The sequence below is a fragment of the Lacerta agilis genome, chromosome 6, assembly GCF_009819535.1.
Source record: "Lacerta agilis isolate rLacAgi1 chromosome 6, rLacAgi1.pri, whole genome shotgun sequence".
NCBI classification, from domain to species: Eukaryota; Metazoa; Chordata; class Lepidosauria; order Squamata; family Lacertidae; genus Lacerta; species Lacerta agilis.
In genome coordinates, this window is record NC_046317.1 from 30,514,801 (window position 1) to 30,534,716 (window position 19,916).

At 40.7% G+C, this 19,916-nt stretch overlaps 1 protein-coding gene across 3 annotated transcripts in view; it reads right to left on the minus strand.

Moving 5' to 3' along the window:
• Window positions 1-289: 289 nt before the first annotated feature.
• Window positions 290-19,916, minus strand: part of ST6GALNAC3 (ST6 N-acetylgalactosaminide alpha-2,6-sialyltransferase 3) — a 254,469-nt gene continuing 234,842 nt past the window's right edge. For all 3 annotated transcript variants that reach the window (XM_033151791.1, XM_033151792.1, XM_033151790.1), the window contains 2 exons: window positions 3,832-3,939; window positions 290-710 (listed from right to left, as the gene is read on the minus strand). In XM_033151791.1, coding sequence (XP_033007682.1) covers window positions 524-710; window positions 3,832-3,939 — 295 coding nt within the window. In that variant the 3' untranslated portion in view covers window positions 290-523. The remainder of the gene's footprint in view (window positions 711-3,831; window positions 3,940-19,916) is intronic.

Consider the following 19,916-nt stretch of genomic DNA (forward strand, 5'->3'; position numbering starts at 1 on the left):
TTCTTAACTCATCTCTAATTTTCTCATATAATGTGAATTTGTAGCCAGGCATATATTTTTTAAAAACAAACAAACACATACGCAGCTGGCCCTTAACAATCTGCGCCTAAGACAAGAAGGTTCTCTTAGTAATGAAAACTCTAATTCACAATCTAAATTCAAGTATTTATATCATTTCTCCACAAACAGCCAGGATAGTGGGACTGCATGGGACTGTGTATTTCCTTCCTTAAGAACATTATCATATTAAAACCAAACTGTTACCATCTTGATTTTTTTTTAAAAAGCCCAGTTTAAAAACAAAGTGCATTATTCTATCCCAACCCTAAGAGATAGAATAAGCATCTTGTATGTCTTCCATAGATGGATAAGTTTCACCCCACTTGTTAAATGGTGGGACCATCTTGTTTCTTCCATGCCACTAAAGTTGTGGAAGTCAAATAAGTTGAAAATATCACTGTAAACTGTGGCATGCCTTGAATGGAAAATTATGCTCCTTAAGAGAAGACTGTGAGAACCAGCATCATGACAATGTCCAGTTAGGATGTGTAAATGTTATCGTGCGCCTTTTAGCCCAGTCAGCAAACACTTTTTTTTCTGTGATAAACCTGTGACCTCCATAGGGTGCATTTTCATGCAGAAAGTACTCATCACATTCATCTCTTCCAGGCTCATAATAGTGATAAGGAACTTTCCTAAAGCCTTCTGACCTGGAACAAAGACAAAACACAGAAGTCAATGAAACATATTTTCTGGGCCATGTAAATAAATCTACCATAAACACATCTGTATACATTAAATAAAAATCACAGTAAAAGCTGCTGGACAAAAGAAGGAGATCACATTACAGAACATGCAGAGCACAGTATGAATGGATATTGATAATGAAGTTTAAGTCTGCGAACTGCTTACACAGTCACAGGGCTGATTTATTCATTAAGTTCATCACACTTACAGTATTTCATATGCACACCAGAACTAGGGCCAGCCGTATCATTAGGGAAAGTGAGGAAATCACCTCAAGCAGCAGATAATGAGGACAGCACTGGTTATTCTACCTGAACCTTCAGCCATTCCTGTCTTCTGGAGGTTTTTGTTTTATTTAACAAAATTTATATACAGTTCGAAGGTCATAAAACTTCTGAGAGTAGTGTGTGCCACACAGATCTATCATGCAGCTCCTGAACTAGCCTGTGACCCTCAGATTGGGACGGGGGCATTTTCAAAGACATATTTCCAGTGAATTTCTTTCAATAAAGTAAAGCAAAACATCAATGGCAACAGGAAATCAAGGGGAAAGGAAGGACATCAAAGCAGGAACGGAAGCATATTGTCCTTTGGCTCAGAAAACAAAACAGCCTTAACGGACTCCTGATCAGAACACATAAAATATAAATGCAGCAAACAAGTGTTTGGAAATACAGATATATTCATCAAGGGTTTTTTGGGGGTGGGGAGGAAAGTCCAATTGTGTAACTCAAAAGTGAATGGAATATGTCTAAGCCAGGCTGCTCAAAGAATTTAGACCAGCTTCCAAATTTAGAGTAACATCAAAAAACAAATTGGTTTCTATATAAAAAGAAGAAAGACATTCTGGAGAGATTTTAAAACATGGAAACCAAATAGGTGTTCCAAAAAGAACCTGGGATACAATTTTGCTTTAAAAAAATACAAATTGTCATTAGGATAAATATTCTACCCTTTGTACAAAGGAAACAAACTATTGCACTCCCAGACTACTCTGCTTTGGCCTTTGCCAGTGTTCCCTGGGTTCCCCAGCTGAAAGACTCAAACAACATTTATACAAATCAATTTGATCAAATCCATGATTATCCAGGACACAGATTTTCATCTCCTTCTTGGAGAATACCATAATTTTGGATTTTGAATGTTTGATAGTTAAGGGTTTTTTTTTGGGTTTTTTTTTACAATAATCAGCAAATTCAATCAGTAACAGCTCAAGAGCCAACCATGTCTGTGAAATTAGAACTCCATCATCTGCATATATAGGAGAATAAACAGCTTTGCTGAGAAGATCTTAGAAGGATGGGAAAATGTCATTCCTCCCTGTCAGGGACTGGGCAGAGAAGGAATGGTGGAGACTGCCTCCCCACCCTGACACTTCCAGGGAGGAGGAAGAGGAAGAGAGTACAGATTTACAATAGGGGTTTGAGGGAGGTAGCAGCTTAGAGGCAGATGAAGGGCAAAGTTGGGAAATACGGTATTAGGAGAGGAGCAGCTGGCTGAAATGTGGTCATTAGAAAGCATTCCAGAACCTCCATCTCCCCAAACCCGGTAAGCCTTAAAAGTAGGAGAGCAAAGAGCTCAAAGACGTAGGGCACGTAGCAGCACATGTAGAATTGATGAATGAGGAAGTGGGAGAGACAGGGGATGGAGATTCACTTGGGATAATGCCATTAACCAAGAGGCTGGGTTCTATAGCCTCTCTATGTAAAGACTGAAATAAAAAAGGACGGTAAGAAACATTTCCTTGTCTTTATACTTTCCTGGGCAACCAGTCAGGAGCCTCTGACAGCATCCTTACACCAGGCCTGCATCCTGGCCGAGAATTGGTGCCAGGATAGGTACTGATTTCCTGCTGATTTCCTGGAAGATCTTGCGAGATCTCATCAAAGACTTGCAAGATGTCTAGGAGTACAAAAATGTCTCTTGAGATTTGGGAGAGATCTTGCAAGTTCTTTCAGGGACCAATGCCAGCAATGCTTCTCCACAAGCGGCGGAGGTGACACAGCTGCAGTTGCCACTGGCAGATGGTGTAGTGGTGGTGAGTGCCCCACTGGTGGTGGTGGTGGTGTGGCAGAGCAGGGTGGCACTTCTTGTTTTGTCTTAAGTGGCAAAATAGGACATATCACTCCCTGACCTCAGGATTCCAGAACTTACAGCTGTCAGTTTGGAGGAAAGGCAAGCAAATACCCACAGCCCAGGAGGGGCTCGTTAGCTCCGGGAGGAGGTGTGTGATTCCTCAACTGGAGAAGGCTCAGGTGAGGCTCACGTGCGTCATCAAGCCCAGAACCGTTAACAGGAAAGCTGTCCTGGCCAGGCGGCCTGCATCCTATATAGTAAGAATAGTTAGTGTGCCTGGCTAGTGTGTCTAACTATATTATTATTATTATTATTATTATTATTATTATTATTATTATTATTATTATGGAATCCATAATCTCTCTTGATTTTCCTCTATTATCATTATAATTATTATTTGCACATAAAAAGGTATTTACTTACTGATAACTAGCTGTGTGAGAATGTTTATCAAATGCAGCTGAAAGTAATGCAACGCAGACAGAAACAACCTTTGCTGTGCACTTGTACATTTCAATGTGCATTTTAATGCACATCTAATTCATGCCTGCGGTTTCTGATCCAGCAGCTGCTTGTGCAGGTGGATCTCCTGACCTGTATCAGGGCGAATCACTTCAAATTATTTGCAGTAGTTTACTCAATTCCAAGAGAGGATAGATTTTTGCTTCTTATACTGTACACTCTCACTGCACAGGAGCTGTAAAAAGCTAACAGAAATGTGTCCCCGTGTCCCTGGCTTCATTCTGATTTGGCAGAAAGTCTTTCATTTTAAAACTTCTTCATGACATTTGACATTAAACTTTTGTAAATGCTTTTATTTAATCAATACCACATGCCATATGGGGACTAAATACACTGACAATAAAGTGCCACATCAATACAGACCGCTGTGGGGGGGGGGATGCCTGCCTAATCAATTTCTTGGATTTATGGCATTAAAATGAATTGTGAAATTTTGACAAGGCATCAGAATTGTAGATGCATGAAAATAATTTCCTGTGATCTTACTTGCAGTAGGTGTCATTTATCATCCCGTAGACATGTATTCTGTAGCAAGCATCCATAGCCAGAATTAAGGTAAACCAACCAGTACTGAGATAGGATCCTGACTGGATTCTGTAAAAGACACAACACACAGCAGACCACATTGAAGAATTGCTAACACTTTCTCAAAGACATATCATCCGTTATCTGGCACAAAAGACATTCAGCAACTTGACAAACTGACAAAAATATGTAATTATTTCAAGTTATTTATAGTTGTCCTCTCACTCTAGCAGGCTCAGAATCTCTGGGTTAGCCTGCAAAAGAAATGCTATACACTAAAGCTGCAATTTTATGTACACTCACCTGAGAGCATGTTCCACTCTGCATAGTTGGACTTATTTTTGCAAAAAGCACACCTAAGATTTGACTATATGCATTTCTGAAATCTGGAAATTTATTTAGGATAATGTGGAAAAATTATTTACAACTTTAAGAAACAAATGTGTAGCACCAGAGTGTTACACTTAGATGCTTTCATGTAATGTTAAAATGACACATATTTGAACTTGGAACTTCTGGGAAGTAGCTGTCTTTGACCCTGATGAAGCCCTTTCCCCCACAATTAACATAAATTCACAGTTCCCACTTCACTCATTCTCCTACATAACTGTCAGCATATCTGAACTCCTGCTTTCTGAAGAACTGCTCCCTCCTCCAAGATTAGTCTTCCTCAATCTGGTGTGCTCCAAATGCCTTCTACTACAACTCCCCAAAGACACACACCAGGGATGAAGGAAGTTGTAGTCCAACATCTGGAGGGCACCAAGTTGGGGAAGGCTGCTCAAGAATGATTCACATGCCTAAAATATGTATACAGGAGACTCATGTGATTATAACCACATATTCCTATCAACATAGTCATCAAGAGTAGCAAGGTTGTATCAACTTACTGTCACATGTGAACATGGTTACAACTTAGGTTTGCTGCTACAAACCTAAGTCATTCAAGGGATGACTAAAATCCAAAGCATCATATCTTCTCTCTGTAGTTATACTGTAATCTTAGCTTGCTCTTCTTTTGACTCCCCATCCCAAACCTATTCAAACTGTAACATGAGGTTCATTGTGGTTTCCCATGCAAGTGATCATAACTGGTGTTTCCCAATACTTTTCACTGGGTCTTTCACTTTTTCTTACTATGAAATGATCTTCTTCTTCTTCTTCTCCCTCTCCCTCTCCCTCTCTCAAACTTGAACAACAGATGTACAGGGTTCTAAATCCTAAAGGGAGCCTATGTATATACAGCCAGTTCCTGTCAACAGATGTTCCCTTCACAACACACTGATTTTGGGATTGGTGGGGACGTGACAGCAGGGATGGACCCAGCAGGCATGCCCCCACTTTGGGCTTCCTCCTAATTTTGAATCACATGAATGGATACCTGAAGAGAGCTATTATAACCCCACATGGGATGTTGCCAAAATACTTCTGCACCCTGATCCACCTGATCATTAACAGCATGGATGAATGCCTGAATTCGTATTATGACCATGGGAGGTTGTTGGAACATTGTATTTCACTGTCTCTTAAAAAAGGGACTACATTCCCCCCCTCTTTCTACAACCCCTCCATATTGGATAAAACTTGCCAAATTCAGGCAAATAGCTTCAGGAGTTATGGTCTGGGTACCTATCAAGTGTCTATAAATATTTAGGGTTGGTTTTGGGTGGGAGAACTGAAACCCATTCCAATTACACACTGGACCTGGAAGTTGGGATTGGAGCACCCCATCTGCCCTCTCCCGATTCCAATGCTCTATCTCCCTTCCCCTATCATCCCATCCTGGTGTCATTCTTTAAATGACAAGCTGGGGGGGGGGGTATTACTGTACTTTTCTGTGTATAACACACACCCTTGTATAATATGCTCCCTATTTTGGGGGACTCCAAATTAAGAAAATGAGGGGTTTTTATGGAGGATTGCCAAGATTTGTTGAGCTTTTTTCATTGTTGAGGTACTTTTTTGGGGGGGAAATTAAAGTAAATCACTAACTCGACCTTCAACATTGCTCCCATCACTTTCTAACAATCACTCGTGTCTGCAAAACGTGTCTGCCCAATCACAGACAGCGGAAGGAGATCACAAGCCAAATTAATGCAGTGGAAGCAAATCAACAACAGCAATTGATGCAGCAACCAATCACACACCCATTTAACACACCATCAACCAATACAAAGAAGCATTTGCCATAGCCACCAATGACAATCTGCAGCTCATGGCTGCAACCAATCATGTCACACCTACTCACTACCCATGTATAAGTTTTTAGACCTTGTTTTAGAGTAAAAAAATCCTCGTCTAATACATGGAAAAGTACGGTACTTAGAGTTTTAGAAGATGCTTATCTGCAGCTTTTTTTTTTTTAGTCTGGACTGTTGAGGTGCCATGAAGCTCTTTTAGGACCCATGCTTTGATTTGTATTTCCTTTTACAGATCCTACTTCACCACTGATAGGACCCAAATCTTTTTGAGGCACCTTTCTTCAGCTCAGGACTCAAGATCCATTCAAACTCTACACACACCCTAAGTGTCAACCTCGTTCTTTCCTCCTTAATGAAACCACTGCTATTTCTTCATTCTCTGCACTTTGAGATCTATTCAGGCTAAAATGCTACGCTCACTATGAAGTCCTGTTTAACACTGTGGGATTTCGTTCCAAGAAAACCTGCTAGAGATGAGTCTGTAACTGTCCTTCACTCCAATGCACTAATAAAGCCACACTGAAGCAGAACAGTTTATTGCCCCTTGCAACTGTCAGCTCTGTACCATTCTTTTAACCCTTCTCTTTATCTGTCTGCTGAGTTTCTCCAGCCACTATGAAAAGCATTGCCTCCAGCCACCTAGAATACTTACTTTTTAACTACTCACAGTTCTCAACCAAATTCTGAAGAGAGCATGAGAAGCAGTTCCTGTCAGACACAACAACATTTAGCTGTGCTCTCTCTAACCAGCTTCCTCTCTTAGCAGTAAAGATGCTACCTTGAGCTTTTTTAAAGCTCCCAATTTGGAAGGATAATAGACATTTACCAAAGTACTATGAAGAAAGAGGGTTCTTCTGATAGTGAAGGTTTATTAGAGAGTACTATATTGACAGTAGCATCTTAAAATGGCTATACTCGGGAGCAAAAAGGAATTTTAAAAATGAATTAATCAATATTTCATGTCTTGTTTTAACACCATTGGACCTTGTTTCTTCTCATCAATACACTTCACTGGCAAGATAAATAAAAACAGACAAGTAAGTTCTCAGATACGTTCCTTGGGAGATGGAAGACATGACAGAATACAGATTCCATTGTTTAAAGCAAAATTCCACTTTCTACATCTCCTCCCTCCTGGAGATACGCAGTTAATGAAGGAACAATGAAACGACAACTACAATGGGTGATTTGTAACACCTTAGAATGAATTTTTATACTGTAAACATATTTCTGTCAAGCTAACGAAGGCAGCGCTGCAAGTGTGAAAACAATTTTAAACTTCCCCAAAAGGTCATATTGTTGACAATATCCTGCAAAAACATATTGTGGAATCAAGAAGCGATAGATTCTGTTCCAAGCAGCAATAATAAAGTATGCTTTGCAGAAGATGATTTCCTATAAGAAAGACATGTCTGATTGATAAATCATGCAAAATCCACATACCATGTAACAAAGGCACATGTTTCTATATTTATTCATCACACATGGCAAACTCTTTGCTGGATTTAAAGAGGCTCATACCATTAGAAAAAGAACATTGCATAATAAAATATAGCAACATTTCATGGTAATTCAAGAACAATTTAAAGACAGATCAACAGAATTCAAACAGATGGTTATACAAATACTATAGACCAATCAAATCTTAATACAGTAAGATGAAACCAGGGACGGGGAACCTGTGGATCTTCAAATGGTGTTGGACTCCAACTTCCATCAACCCCAGTCAGAATGGCCATGGTCAGGATAGCACCTATCTCTTTTTGTTGGGATTCCTCATCCTGATACAGAGTTTCATGGTCAGGAATAATATGTGTTGTAGCCCAGTAATTTTTAGAAGGATGCTGGTTCTTCTTTTGAGGATTCCCCCTTAGAACCCTTAGCAGTGCAGGAGGGCAACTCTTTACTACCACATGACTGCAAGAGGCAATAGGAGGCCCCAGAACTCTGCTGGAGGCAGCGTTTGAGGAACAGGGCACAATACCCTGAAGCAGCAAAAGGGGAAGTGTATAGAATGCACAGGTCTTCCCAGTCCCATTCACACTGCCCATGCATTCACATGGTTGTCTGAGGTGAGGAAAGATGGGCATGTAGGCAACTAGGCAGGTTGGTTTTCCTGATTCCAGAACCCAGGCCTACAGACCAATGTTTGCACTCCTCAGATGTCCACATCATTAGGAATGGGACAAGAGCCATGGCCCCACAGACCCCTTCTATATGAAGGGACTGAATTCCCTTGACAAGATGAGCATGCCTGAGGCTTAAAAAAAACAAACAAACCCACCAATGCACATGGATTCAGTTACTCCATCAGATTGAGTTCAGTGCCATTTTAGATTCTGAAACAGGACTTTCAGGGTTTGAACATATTTGAGCCCTGCTTGGTAATCCCGTTTTACTCAAGCAATGAGGAAATACACCATTTACCATGCTACTTTCCCCTGGCTTCTCTACAACAACAAACCTTTATCTAATGGATTCTGTTTCAAATGGTCTGTTTGCAGTATACTCAGGAGGCTGCCTAACTTGCTTAGTGGGAGCATCTGAAGGTGCTTCTCTTCTCAGTGATGAATGACTACTCCAGGCTTTCCAAGTCACCTTTGAAAAGTCTCTGGGTCTCCCATTTCCTTAATATACCGGTAGCTGTGTGGAAATTAATACATGGTCTTTGCCAGCAACTTACGACACTGTGCTGGCTTGGCCCATTTTTCTTCTGTCCAGATACACTGGGTAAAATACAGTTAAAATGTGAGGGGGGGGGGGAACCAAACATGACAGGAAGAGTAAACTGCAACAATGAAGATAATATGGATTTGTCAAGATTAACTTGCCAAAAATCCTATAGGCAGAGCTTTCACAATATATGCTAGCATTTCACCAGTAACAATAAGCTCAGAATGTGAGAACAGATATCCTGTTCTTAAATAAATGAAACTCTATATTTATTGAAGGAAGTATAGCACCACAACAAAAGAAAATGGCGTCTAATTTTTCAAAAGTGTTTTCCCCCCTATTCTCTAGAAATTTAGAGCTCCACAAAGAGTTGAATGAGTGAATTTTGTCGGCTTTGAAGCCTTTCTGTCAGTAAAAGGAATAAGCACCTCCCACAAAGCAAAAGGATCAATATAATCACATTGTGGAAACATATAGGGCCTATTGTGAACAGCCCTATTTAGGCATCTGTGGTTGGTACGTTCAAGTGACATGCTTTAGACTCTAAAGTTCAAAGTCAGATGCTAAAGTCAATAGCATACAGCACACCAAATGGTTCTAAAGCTGCAGCGTTTGTGGCTTGATTCTGAGGACTGTTTCAAATACTCAGTTGCTTTAACAGAGCCATGATCCCTTTCTGCAAAGCCGTTAACATGGCCGTGATCCCATTTTTAAAGACTCCATAAGAGTGAGAGATGTGCTATTGCCAGAACTTTGAAAGGATGCTTTATTATAAATCACATATGTTCCCATTTGAGATCTGCTTTTAGAATGGTAAGTTAAAAAGAAGAAGAAGATATAAATTGGTATGTCTAGTGCAGGGATGGGGAACGGTTGTGAGGGGTGACAGACCCTGTGTTGGCCAGCAGGTAATGGCTTTTCCCACCTACCTTGCCCCACCCTGCAGCCCTAGGAATCTTCCTAAGGGAGCTGTTTCCAGGGAAAGAACCGTGAGAGGAGAGAGACTCTGTTTGCCATGGGTAATGGCTTTTTCCACCTGTTCTGCACCATCTCCAGCCCTAGGAACCTTCAGAAGGGAGCCATTGGCATTCTGTGCATGAGTATTTTAATGAGTGGAAGAGAGTGAAAGATTATGAGTCACGGGTTGTGGAGAGTGTGTGTATGAATTCAACAGTGCTTGGTTTATCTTCTGGTTGTTATTTTGTTAATGTTGTTGCTATTGTTTTATAGATTATAAATGCTGTGTTGATTTGTTTAATCATATAATATGACTTGTGCTTTAATTGTGATGTTTACCTTATTATTTTTTAGCTGCTGCTTTGTTAAAAGTGTTTTATAGACTATAATTGTTTCACTGATGATCTGTTAATTATTCTATGGGATTTATGCTGCATTTGTGATGCTTTATTAAGTTCTATCATGTTATTGTTATTTACTGTTTGTAAGCCACTTTGAATGAAAAAATGGCATAGAAATATAATAAATCAAATAAACATTTGGCCCTCCAGCTTCCACCAGCCCTAGCAAGCACGGCCAGTGGCCTGAGATTATGGGAGCTGTAGTTCAACATCTGGAAGTCAAAGGTTCCCCAAACCAGCTGTTCTGCTCTGGGGTTACTGGGCTGGGGTGTGCACAAGTCAAGAGGCATGTGTACAAAATGTTTAATATTGTGCCAAATGTTCTCAGGCTACAGTTGCGCTTGGGGAACATGAAATACCTCTGGGGAGGGTGTGAGGAAAAATCCCCACCTGTACCTTACCCATTTTTGCTGATGGTCCTTATAGCCACTATGTTCTATCCCTCTGCTGGTCAGCACCATAGTGTTGATTAGAACATAACAGTGCCACATAGCCTATCAGATTTTGGTGCATCACACCTTCATGTCTCCTAAGATGGGGTGCTTTTTCAACCCAGGGGCAAAAATATCCATGAAAATAGACCCCTGTTTTTATAAAATTGACTCCATTTTATAAAAGAAACACCGATCCTCTTTGTAACTTTGGTTATATACAGGCTAAAGAAAGCTAACACATCCAGTGTTAATTAATTATTGGAACTGAGACAGCATTCATAACAGGTAAATCTACTTCACCTAACTTCAATTTCTAACAGTCACAAGTGATAATTCTTCAGGCTTGTCAAAACAGGATTCAGGATTCAATGCTTCTCCACCCTTTATATTTCCCAATACACTTCTCGGTACTATTAAGCAGGCACATTAACAGAAATTCCAAAAATAAATCACTGTATCTCTGAGAAACCAAATAGCTTCTGCATGAGCTTTGAAGAAGTACATTAAACCCACAGCAACTAAGCAGAACATCATATATACCAGAACATATTCAACTATATCAATATTCCATTGCATTTTTGCATATATAGAGTCTGCTATTCATTCTGTGCAGTCACTTTCCTTCGTTCTACTTATGTGCTGAATACAATACCGCTTTCCTTTTCCCAGAGCTATATAGAAAGTGTGGGGTGAGGGGAACACAAATACAAGGAAAAGAATTGGCTCCTGCTTTGTACGGTTGCACAGTTTCCTCATTTCTGCTTTCTTGATTTGACTTTGATGCATCCCTGCTCACTCATTAACTCAAGTGACAAGAGGACACAGTTATTTCATCCAAGTGCAGCAGGATTCCTTAAAAGGACTACGCTAGAGTGAAGAAAACAATTTTGTTTACCAAGTTCAGACACAGCAGCATGGCTTTAAAAAGCACAAAATGAGGAAAGGAAGGCTGAACAAATACCGGTACATCTTAACTATAACTTTGATAGGGACTGAAAATGGGTACATCAAGATGGACTAGGCAGATCATGATACCCAAGAAAGTAGGGATCAAAGGCAACAAAAATACTGGCAAGACATGCTGTGGAGGAAACTACATCTGGGAGATCAAGACTATACTTACTTTCCCCAAGTCATAAAACATCTTATCACATTGATTACAATCTGGAGCTTGACACCTGAAGGTGCTCCTTATTTCAGGTTAATAAGGTGGCCCAGTTTGCATGCAAAGCAAGGCTAACCATCAACAAGCAAGTGCGCAAGGACCACAGAACATAAATTGGGGCTGCTTTTCTTTTGCCCCAAAACTAAGTCATGTTTTGCCCCCCCCCCCATTTTTGGCTTAATTCAAATCCCCCCAGTGTGAACAAGGGTTGGCATTGTAGCCTTAGAGATTAATGATGAAGCAAATTTGGGACTCTAGGAGTTAACAGTGTGGCAAAGGTCCTGTTATACACCAATCAAAATACTATATGGCAATACCTCTTGGACCTCTGGACATTTCCTTAGTCAGTTTGGTTGTGTTTTCCTCCCCAAACTAAGCTGACTGGGGCATTTTATGGAAGAACTGAAATACAGAGCAACTTGTATTATTTGGGGCTTCTGATCTGCAAGCAATCTGTTGGCAGGATGAGGTGGAGAGTTTCAAACTCACCAGTAATCATAGGAGCCAACTCTTAGGGGCCAAGGTCACTTTGTCCCCCTCCCCAATAAAATATTTGCAGTGTCCAGGCCTTGCCTAAGTTGATGGGCATTATCATTCAAAGTGTGTGTGTGTGTGTGTGTGTGTGTGTGTGCGTGTGCCGGGTCATGTGATCGAATATGTGGGGTGGAGCTTATCCCCCCAATATTTTATTCAAGTTGGCACCCCTATCAGTAATCATTTCTTTCAAACAACTGGGGAAAACAGGTTGCGTGAACTGTCCTCGAGATAGAAGAAAAGGAAGCCCCTACCGTACACTGACTTAGTAATAGTTTGATTATTTTGTGTAGGTCCATGAAAAGCCCATGTGTGCTCTTCAAACAATTTTTTTTACCTTACATAAAATAGCTTCAGTACAAAACTGCATTCAGATGTGAAAGGATCACATAAACGAACAGAGTAAATGCAACACGTTCTCCAAATATATTCTAGTCAATTCATGCTTTTTGTGCATTGCTGAGAATTAAAATAAAGAGACCTCAGGTTCATCCAGAATCCCTTGAGAGAATTAATTAGGCAGGTCTGCTCACCTACTCCACTCTTCAAAATTAGAAGGACATTCACTGTACTGCTGCTAGCTGCATATTTTAGCGAAATCTATGGTAGGTGAACACAAAAGAAACATCCTGATTAGCTCTTAACTGTGTCAAGGCTAGCAGTCATTGAAAGGGTTCATATTCTCATGGGTGAAAGCCAGGGATTGTATTCATTAATCCCCCCCCCCGAAATTCTTTAATTAAATAAGTGAGGAAAGGAACAGGAAGAAGACAAATTTCTAAAGGTTCTCATCACATCTTTATAAGACAGGGTATGATTGGTATGGAGAATAGGAAACAGCTGAAATATATGGATATTCAGTACTAGGAATGGTCAGTATTTTTAATTTAACCAATTTAATTTGCACCTCCCAGACTAATACGTAGATGGAAATGTATTCTGAGTCAGATGCTGAACCTCTCTGAATTTTGTGAGGCACTTCTCAGCTAAAACAAAAACAAAAAACAAAACAGCTACCAAGATGTATTAAAGGTATGTTTTTAGAATGGTATTCATCGAGACATAATATTTTAATCACCCCTGACCATTAAGTCCAGTCGTGGACGACTCTGGGGTTGTGGTGCTCATGTCGCTCTATCAGCCGAGGGCAGGAGCTGGGACCAAGCAACGGGAGCTCACCCTGTCGTGGGGATTCAAACTGCCAACCTTCTGATTGGCAAGCCCAAGAGGCTCAGTGGTTTAACCTACAGCACCACCTGCGTCCCTTGATGCGCCATTATTAATCATTAATTTTGAGAGGCACTGACTAAGTTAAAAACAAATCAAAAGAAAAGAAAAGAAAACAAACACCGTTACATTTTCTTTTACAATGAAAACAATACTATCTTGAAAGGACAGTTACAACGTTCCTTAACACGACTAGCTCTACATAATCTCTATATTATAAACCTGCAGACATGACCATGTTTAAATCCAATTCAAGAAGACTGCTTTCTCTATTCATTCCTTAATGTAGAGAATCATAAAGCTTTTTTAAAAATAAAATAAAATTCAAAGAATCCTGAATTATCAATTAAAGTTTGACAAGAGTGAGGTGAAATCAGGATAGATGACTCTGATATGAAAGAGGCAGAAATGGAACATGCATGGGGGCTAGCATCTTAATTCAGGAATCGGGAATGTTAATGCAAACCATCAGTCACTCCCTTCAGAAGAGCCACTGATGCAATCAGCATAGACGTGACCATGCATCTTTTCTGGTTGTATAACATTCTCCAAATTCAAGAAAGAAAGAAAGAAAGAAAGAAAGAAAGAAAGAAAGAAAGAAAGAAAGAGAAAGAAAAAAAGGAAGGAAGACAATTGCAAGGGGATCCTGTTGGTCTCTTCCTGTTTGCACCAAGTTTCCAAACAGCCCTTCACTTACAAAGATACCAAGGTGGTGAATAATCTTATCATGCCAAGGGTAAAATTACAATAAAACTGATACATTGCAGCTTTCCCCTACAATCTTTGAAATCTTCACCTTTATTTTTTCCTTTTGTTCTTTTGTTTGCTGCTTGGGAATAACACTGCCATTTACCTCAGCTTTCTGAAGACTGATTCATAATTTATATTCTGTGTATTGTAGACACTCATTATTTTTAATCTGTCCTGGAAAATACCGGTAATATTGGCTTCTGGCTGGTTGTTTTTATTTATTTAATTTAAGAAAAACAATATGCCACTTGATTGTAAGCAAAGGTGCTGGATTCGGCACAACATTGGGGGAGGGCTCGGTGCCACGGTGGGCCTGTGATGCCATGAACCTGTGATGTCGCACACACAACACAGCTACCTGGCTTACCTGGCCTCAGCCCAGTATACCTGTAGGAGCGTCTCCAGCCCCATCATTCTGCCCGGACACTGAGGTCCAGTGCTGAGGGCCTTCTGGCGGTTCCCTTACTGCGAGAAGCAAAGCTACAGGGAGCCAGGCAGAGGGCCTTCTCGGTAGTGTTGCCTGCCCTGTGGAGCGCCCTCCCATCAGATGTCAAAGTGATAAACAACTACCTGACACTTAGAAAACACCTGAAGGCAGCCCTTTTTAGGGAAGTTTTTAATGTGTGACATTTTAATGTATTTTAATCTTTGTTGGAAGCTGCCCAGAGTGGCTGGGGGAACCCAGCTGGATGGGTGGGGTACAAATAAATTATTATGATTATTATTAAGCAGCTACCTGGCTGACTCTGAGCTGAGAATTGCCCAGAAAGTCATTTATTTTCCCACCATTCACAACAGTTCGGCCTAGAATTATCTGTCAGGCCATCTTTCATGAGTCCTGTCAGACAAAGCCAATTATCTTGCTGAATCCATCAATGAATTTGTTTAACTGGCTCAATATTTCAAATGATCGAAAGGCATTAGAACTTAATAATGTACCAGTGTCCGTTAATGAAATAATGGGGGGAAAATACTCTTTCTCTCTTCAGCATATTAAATTTCACAGACAAAAAAAGTTATAGTTGGCCAAAGGACCCTGTGGAAGGATGTTAGGCGAATTTGCAAAGTATTTCATATTTTGAGTATGTTTCTTGCTGGGTCATTTAAAAAACAAACAAACAAACAAACTACACTTTCGTTATCTGATGTTATGTATTTTGCATTTTATTATGTATTTATTATTTTCCTGACAGTAAGCCATCTTAGGAATTGATTTGTGTGATGGTTAAATAATTCATTATGGATAAAATTAATATTAAATTAAATTGTGGGGAAATGGTGGCCCCTTAGATGTTGCTGAAATCCAGTTCCCCTCATCCCTGATCATTGGCCATGGTGGCTGAGGTAGGGTTGCCATATTTCAAACAGTGAAAATCCACACACAAAGTTTTTGGCAAAATCACAAAAATGGAAATAGGCAGGAACTGCCGACATGGACTACTATAACTCCACATTTTACTGAACATGCTGACAATTTCTGCCTGGACATTGCTGCTGACCAGTGTCTTCTGGATATCTGTAGAGCCTAAACGCCTTAGCCCTGAACTAGAAGAGAAGAGTTTGGATTTGATATCCCACTTTATCACTACTCGAAGGAGTCTCGAAGTGGCTAACATTCTCCTTTCCCTTCCTCCCCCACAACAAACACTCTGTGAGGTGAGTGGGGCTGAGAGACTTCAAAGAAGTGTGACTAGCCCAAGGTCACCCAGTAGTTTTATGTGGAGGAGGTCACCCAGTAGTTTTATGTGGAGGAGCGGAGACACAAACCCGGTTCACCAGATTACGAGTCTACCGCTCTTAACCACTACACCACACTGGCTACTAGTAGCTAGAAATCAGTCACAGGTGTAGATGCCCGTGTACATTCTGTGCTCTCCTTTTCTATTATCTGAACTGTTCCTTTTTAATAATGAAAAGCAATAAATGTACTGTCTTGGATCCTAAGCTGTACCTCCATTCACATATGGAAGAAACACCTCACTCCATTTGTAGGCGCCAGACATATAGCATTCACTCCACCCCAAAGTGTCCCTAACCCCAAGTATCTCTCTAGCGAGGAGGTGGGTCTTGTTCCATTCATTTCATCTATGGAAGGAAACTTAGGATCCAAGCCAATAACTAGTACATTAACAGTGCAATCCTATAAATAACTACAATGAAGTAAGCTCTATTGAGTTTATTTTTTTAAAATCATATTTATTGATTTTCCAATATATATTTCCAATCACCAATCAAATTAAAATCCAAATTAATTATACAATTCCCAATTAAAACAATTCCAATTATGCCGATTTTTTAAAATAATTTATAGACTTCCCATTCTCGGACTCCAGAGCGATTTCCACATCTCTTTCAGTTGCATTCACAGTCCAATACTTTCACAGCCTCTGATATATGCCAGCAAGCAGACACGATTATAATAAGTAATGTCTCTGTATGGATAAAGCCATTCTCATTCCAAATGCCACATTCCGGACGGCGCCATCTTCTCCTCCTCCTCCTATTACAAATCAAACTTCTTTGCACAGCACTCTCCCCCCGCGCGCATTCCAACCACTCCTTTCCAGGAGAGCCAGGCACCTCCATAAATTCCACTATCAATCGTCCAACAAGGCCGGCTTCTCCCTTTGAAGTGGTGTTCAGCTTCACGGGCTCTCCTCAGCAATCAATCTTTGCTGCGCCATTACCAGCCGGAAGTCCTCCATTGCTATTAAATCATTCCAAATCTTGTTTGAAGTCCATACAGTTTGTTTATGTAACGTCCAATTCTACCTAGTTCACTCTCAGTCTTTAAAGTCTGCTTGCTATTTCCCTGTGAAAGTGGATTTTCTGGGGGAGGTTTCACCCGTGTTAAGTAAAATATTGAGGCAAAACAAACGAAGGGTCCAGAGCTTCCCTCCCCCTTCTTCTCCCTCTTTCACATACCGATGTAAAGTCCATGTCTTCTTCCAGTTTTGTTAACCGCTCAGGGCTGCTGTTAGCAACATTCTTCCCACTCCTTTGTCCGAGGCATGCCCAAAACCTTTAGCCAAATTTATATTTCCAGTTCTGGGGGTCGTGCACGAACGTGGCCAGCTTCCAGGAGCTCTATCCACATGAGCCCTATGCACCCAGGCCCCCCCACTCGGTCCCGAAGGATCAAAGTGGGTTGAGGGGCATCCGCGGGCGAGGCAGCCCTCCCCATCATCCCGGAGAGGTAGGGAGGCTGCTTAATCCCATCGCAGCCGCCACATTAACTCGTGATGGATAGCACAGGTGTTACGGTCAGCCATTCTCCCGCTGTGCCTGCCGGAAGTCTAAGCTCTATTGCGTTTAAGGGGACTTACTCAGAGGTGAGTGTACATGCAACTGTAGTCTAAAATGACTTTGTCTGTAAAGGAAATTCCTTCTGACACCTTCAGTTTAAATTGTGCCCTGCAAATTATTTAGTGTTAAACTGCAGTTCAAACTAATACTAGGCATGTTCTAAAACTGCTGACCATTAAAAAAAAAAGATTATTGAAAGTTTACAATTATTATGCTGAACTGTACTGACCTCCTCCCAAATACAAAACTGGCTCTAGAAGTCCTGTTTTTAAATTAAATAAATAAATAAATAAATAAATAAACAAATGCCTGTGCTTTTAAAAGGCATAATTTTCTTTTCTTTTCCTATAAAGAAAAACGGTCTTGGTGACACCCTGAAACATATTCTTAACCACAGCCAAGTGTGTTGAATTCAAAAGTGGCAACTGTTGCCTCAATTTTTTTTATCCACTGTTGTTGCTAGGAAGCAAAGGTAACCCACTAATGGAGACACCAGATTAACTATTAACAATTTGGTCACACAGGAGAGCGGCAAGAGCATAACAACTGATATTACGTAACTGCATTGATGTTTAGGAAGCATTTCTGTGGCTTCTGAAACCTGTTTGTCTGATAAGCTTGTGCCAACCAAGGGATTGCGATAATTACAATTTACTATACAAACTGGGACAACTGATAAATTATTTATTGATTTCAACTTGCAGAAATAATCCTTCATTTTATGTCCTAAGCATACAGTTAAACGAAAACAATAAATGGAAGCCCCAGATCAGAACTCACGACATTTCTGAGATTCCTGTTAAGAACATTAAGAATAAGGCTTTAAATCTATTTCGGGGTGGGGGGTGGGGAGAGACCACCTTTGGGTGGATTCCAACACTGTCTGCTTGCAAAATGGGACTTCATCTCCCTTTCCTCTACCCTGCCGCCCCCTGTGCACCCCCAAAAATCAGCTCTGGAGGGCACCCCAAATATCTGAAGTATATTTTGAGGGCACATGGTGGGTTTGCAAGGGGTAAGAGATGGTTCTGAAGTCACTTTAAGGCTTAGAAGTGTAAATTTCTTTAGAGTGCCTGAATAGTAAGCCTTGGAGCAAATCCTGGCAGGCATTTGAGTTTAAATCTGCTAGTTTAAATCTAAAGGCTGTTTCTGTTTATATGGATCTGTGTTACTGCTTCCACCCTATGCATTTAACCATAGTGGAACCAAGCTAGAAGTGACTGCAGTAGATCCATGCTTTTAAATATTAATCTTCCCCCAACCATGTGGAAACCAGGAGATTTTGCTGTGTGAGCAACCTGTAGCCTTTAAGATGTTGCTGGACTACAAGTCCCATCACCTCTGATGATTGGCCATGCTGGCTGGGGCTGATGGAAGTTGGGAGTCCCACAACATCTTGAGTGCTACAGGTTCCCCATCCTTCTTCTTCTTCTTCTTCTTCTTTTAAAAAAATGGGCATTCTCCCTTAACATCTCTGTGCTGCTCCACTCCCTAAGTGTTTCCCCACAAGGTTTTATGAAATGTTTTTCATAAAACCTTGACTAAAGAGAAAAGCAACTGGGAGGAAGACTAAACCACATCTCTGCAACATAGTGCCATTTAGGTGTGTATCTTCAGTGTGCATTTAGGTGTGCTGTGTATATTCACTTAACAAACACTGAATTGAGACATGAATGGGAGGAAAGCATCTTCACTCCTCACTGGCATGTCCCTTTCCCTTTTAGAAACAGAAATGGACCACTCACCTTCTTTCTGTGTGATTGGGATTGAACATAGGGATTGATCCATCTAGCTCAACATTGTCTACCATAACTGGCAGTATGCTTCTGAATACCAGTTCCTGGAACTAGCTGGAGGGGAGATTTATACTTGCAGGCTTCTCACAGCATCTGGTTGGCCACTGTGAGAACAGGATGCTGGACTAGATGGGCCACTGGCCTGACCTAGCAAGTTCTTCTTACGTCCTTATGGCTCTCCAGAGTTTTCCCCAGTCCTATTTGGAAATTCCAGGGTTTGAATTTGAGACCTACTGCATGCAAAGCAGAGGTTCTAACCACTGAGCTATGACCCTTCTCCAGACTCATGGAAAAGCTGCCATAACCTGTAATTTGGCCCTTCGAGAGCTGGAAGCACATCCTACAGACCACTGCCTTAAGATGCTGAGAAATTGTGCTGCAAACGCTGTTGGATCCAGTGCAGGTGGACTTTCCCTGGATCTCCATTTCTGGGACTAGCTCTAGGATAGAGTTCTGCCAGCAAACACTGATGCCAATTAACTCTGAACAAAGATACGTTCAGATGAATAAGTTTATAGTGCGATGTACTGTATGTTTCTTTATAGGAAGGTCTCTTCCAAATGTATCACAACAGATTGTTAATATGTATATTATGAACATAA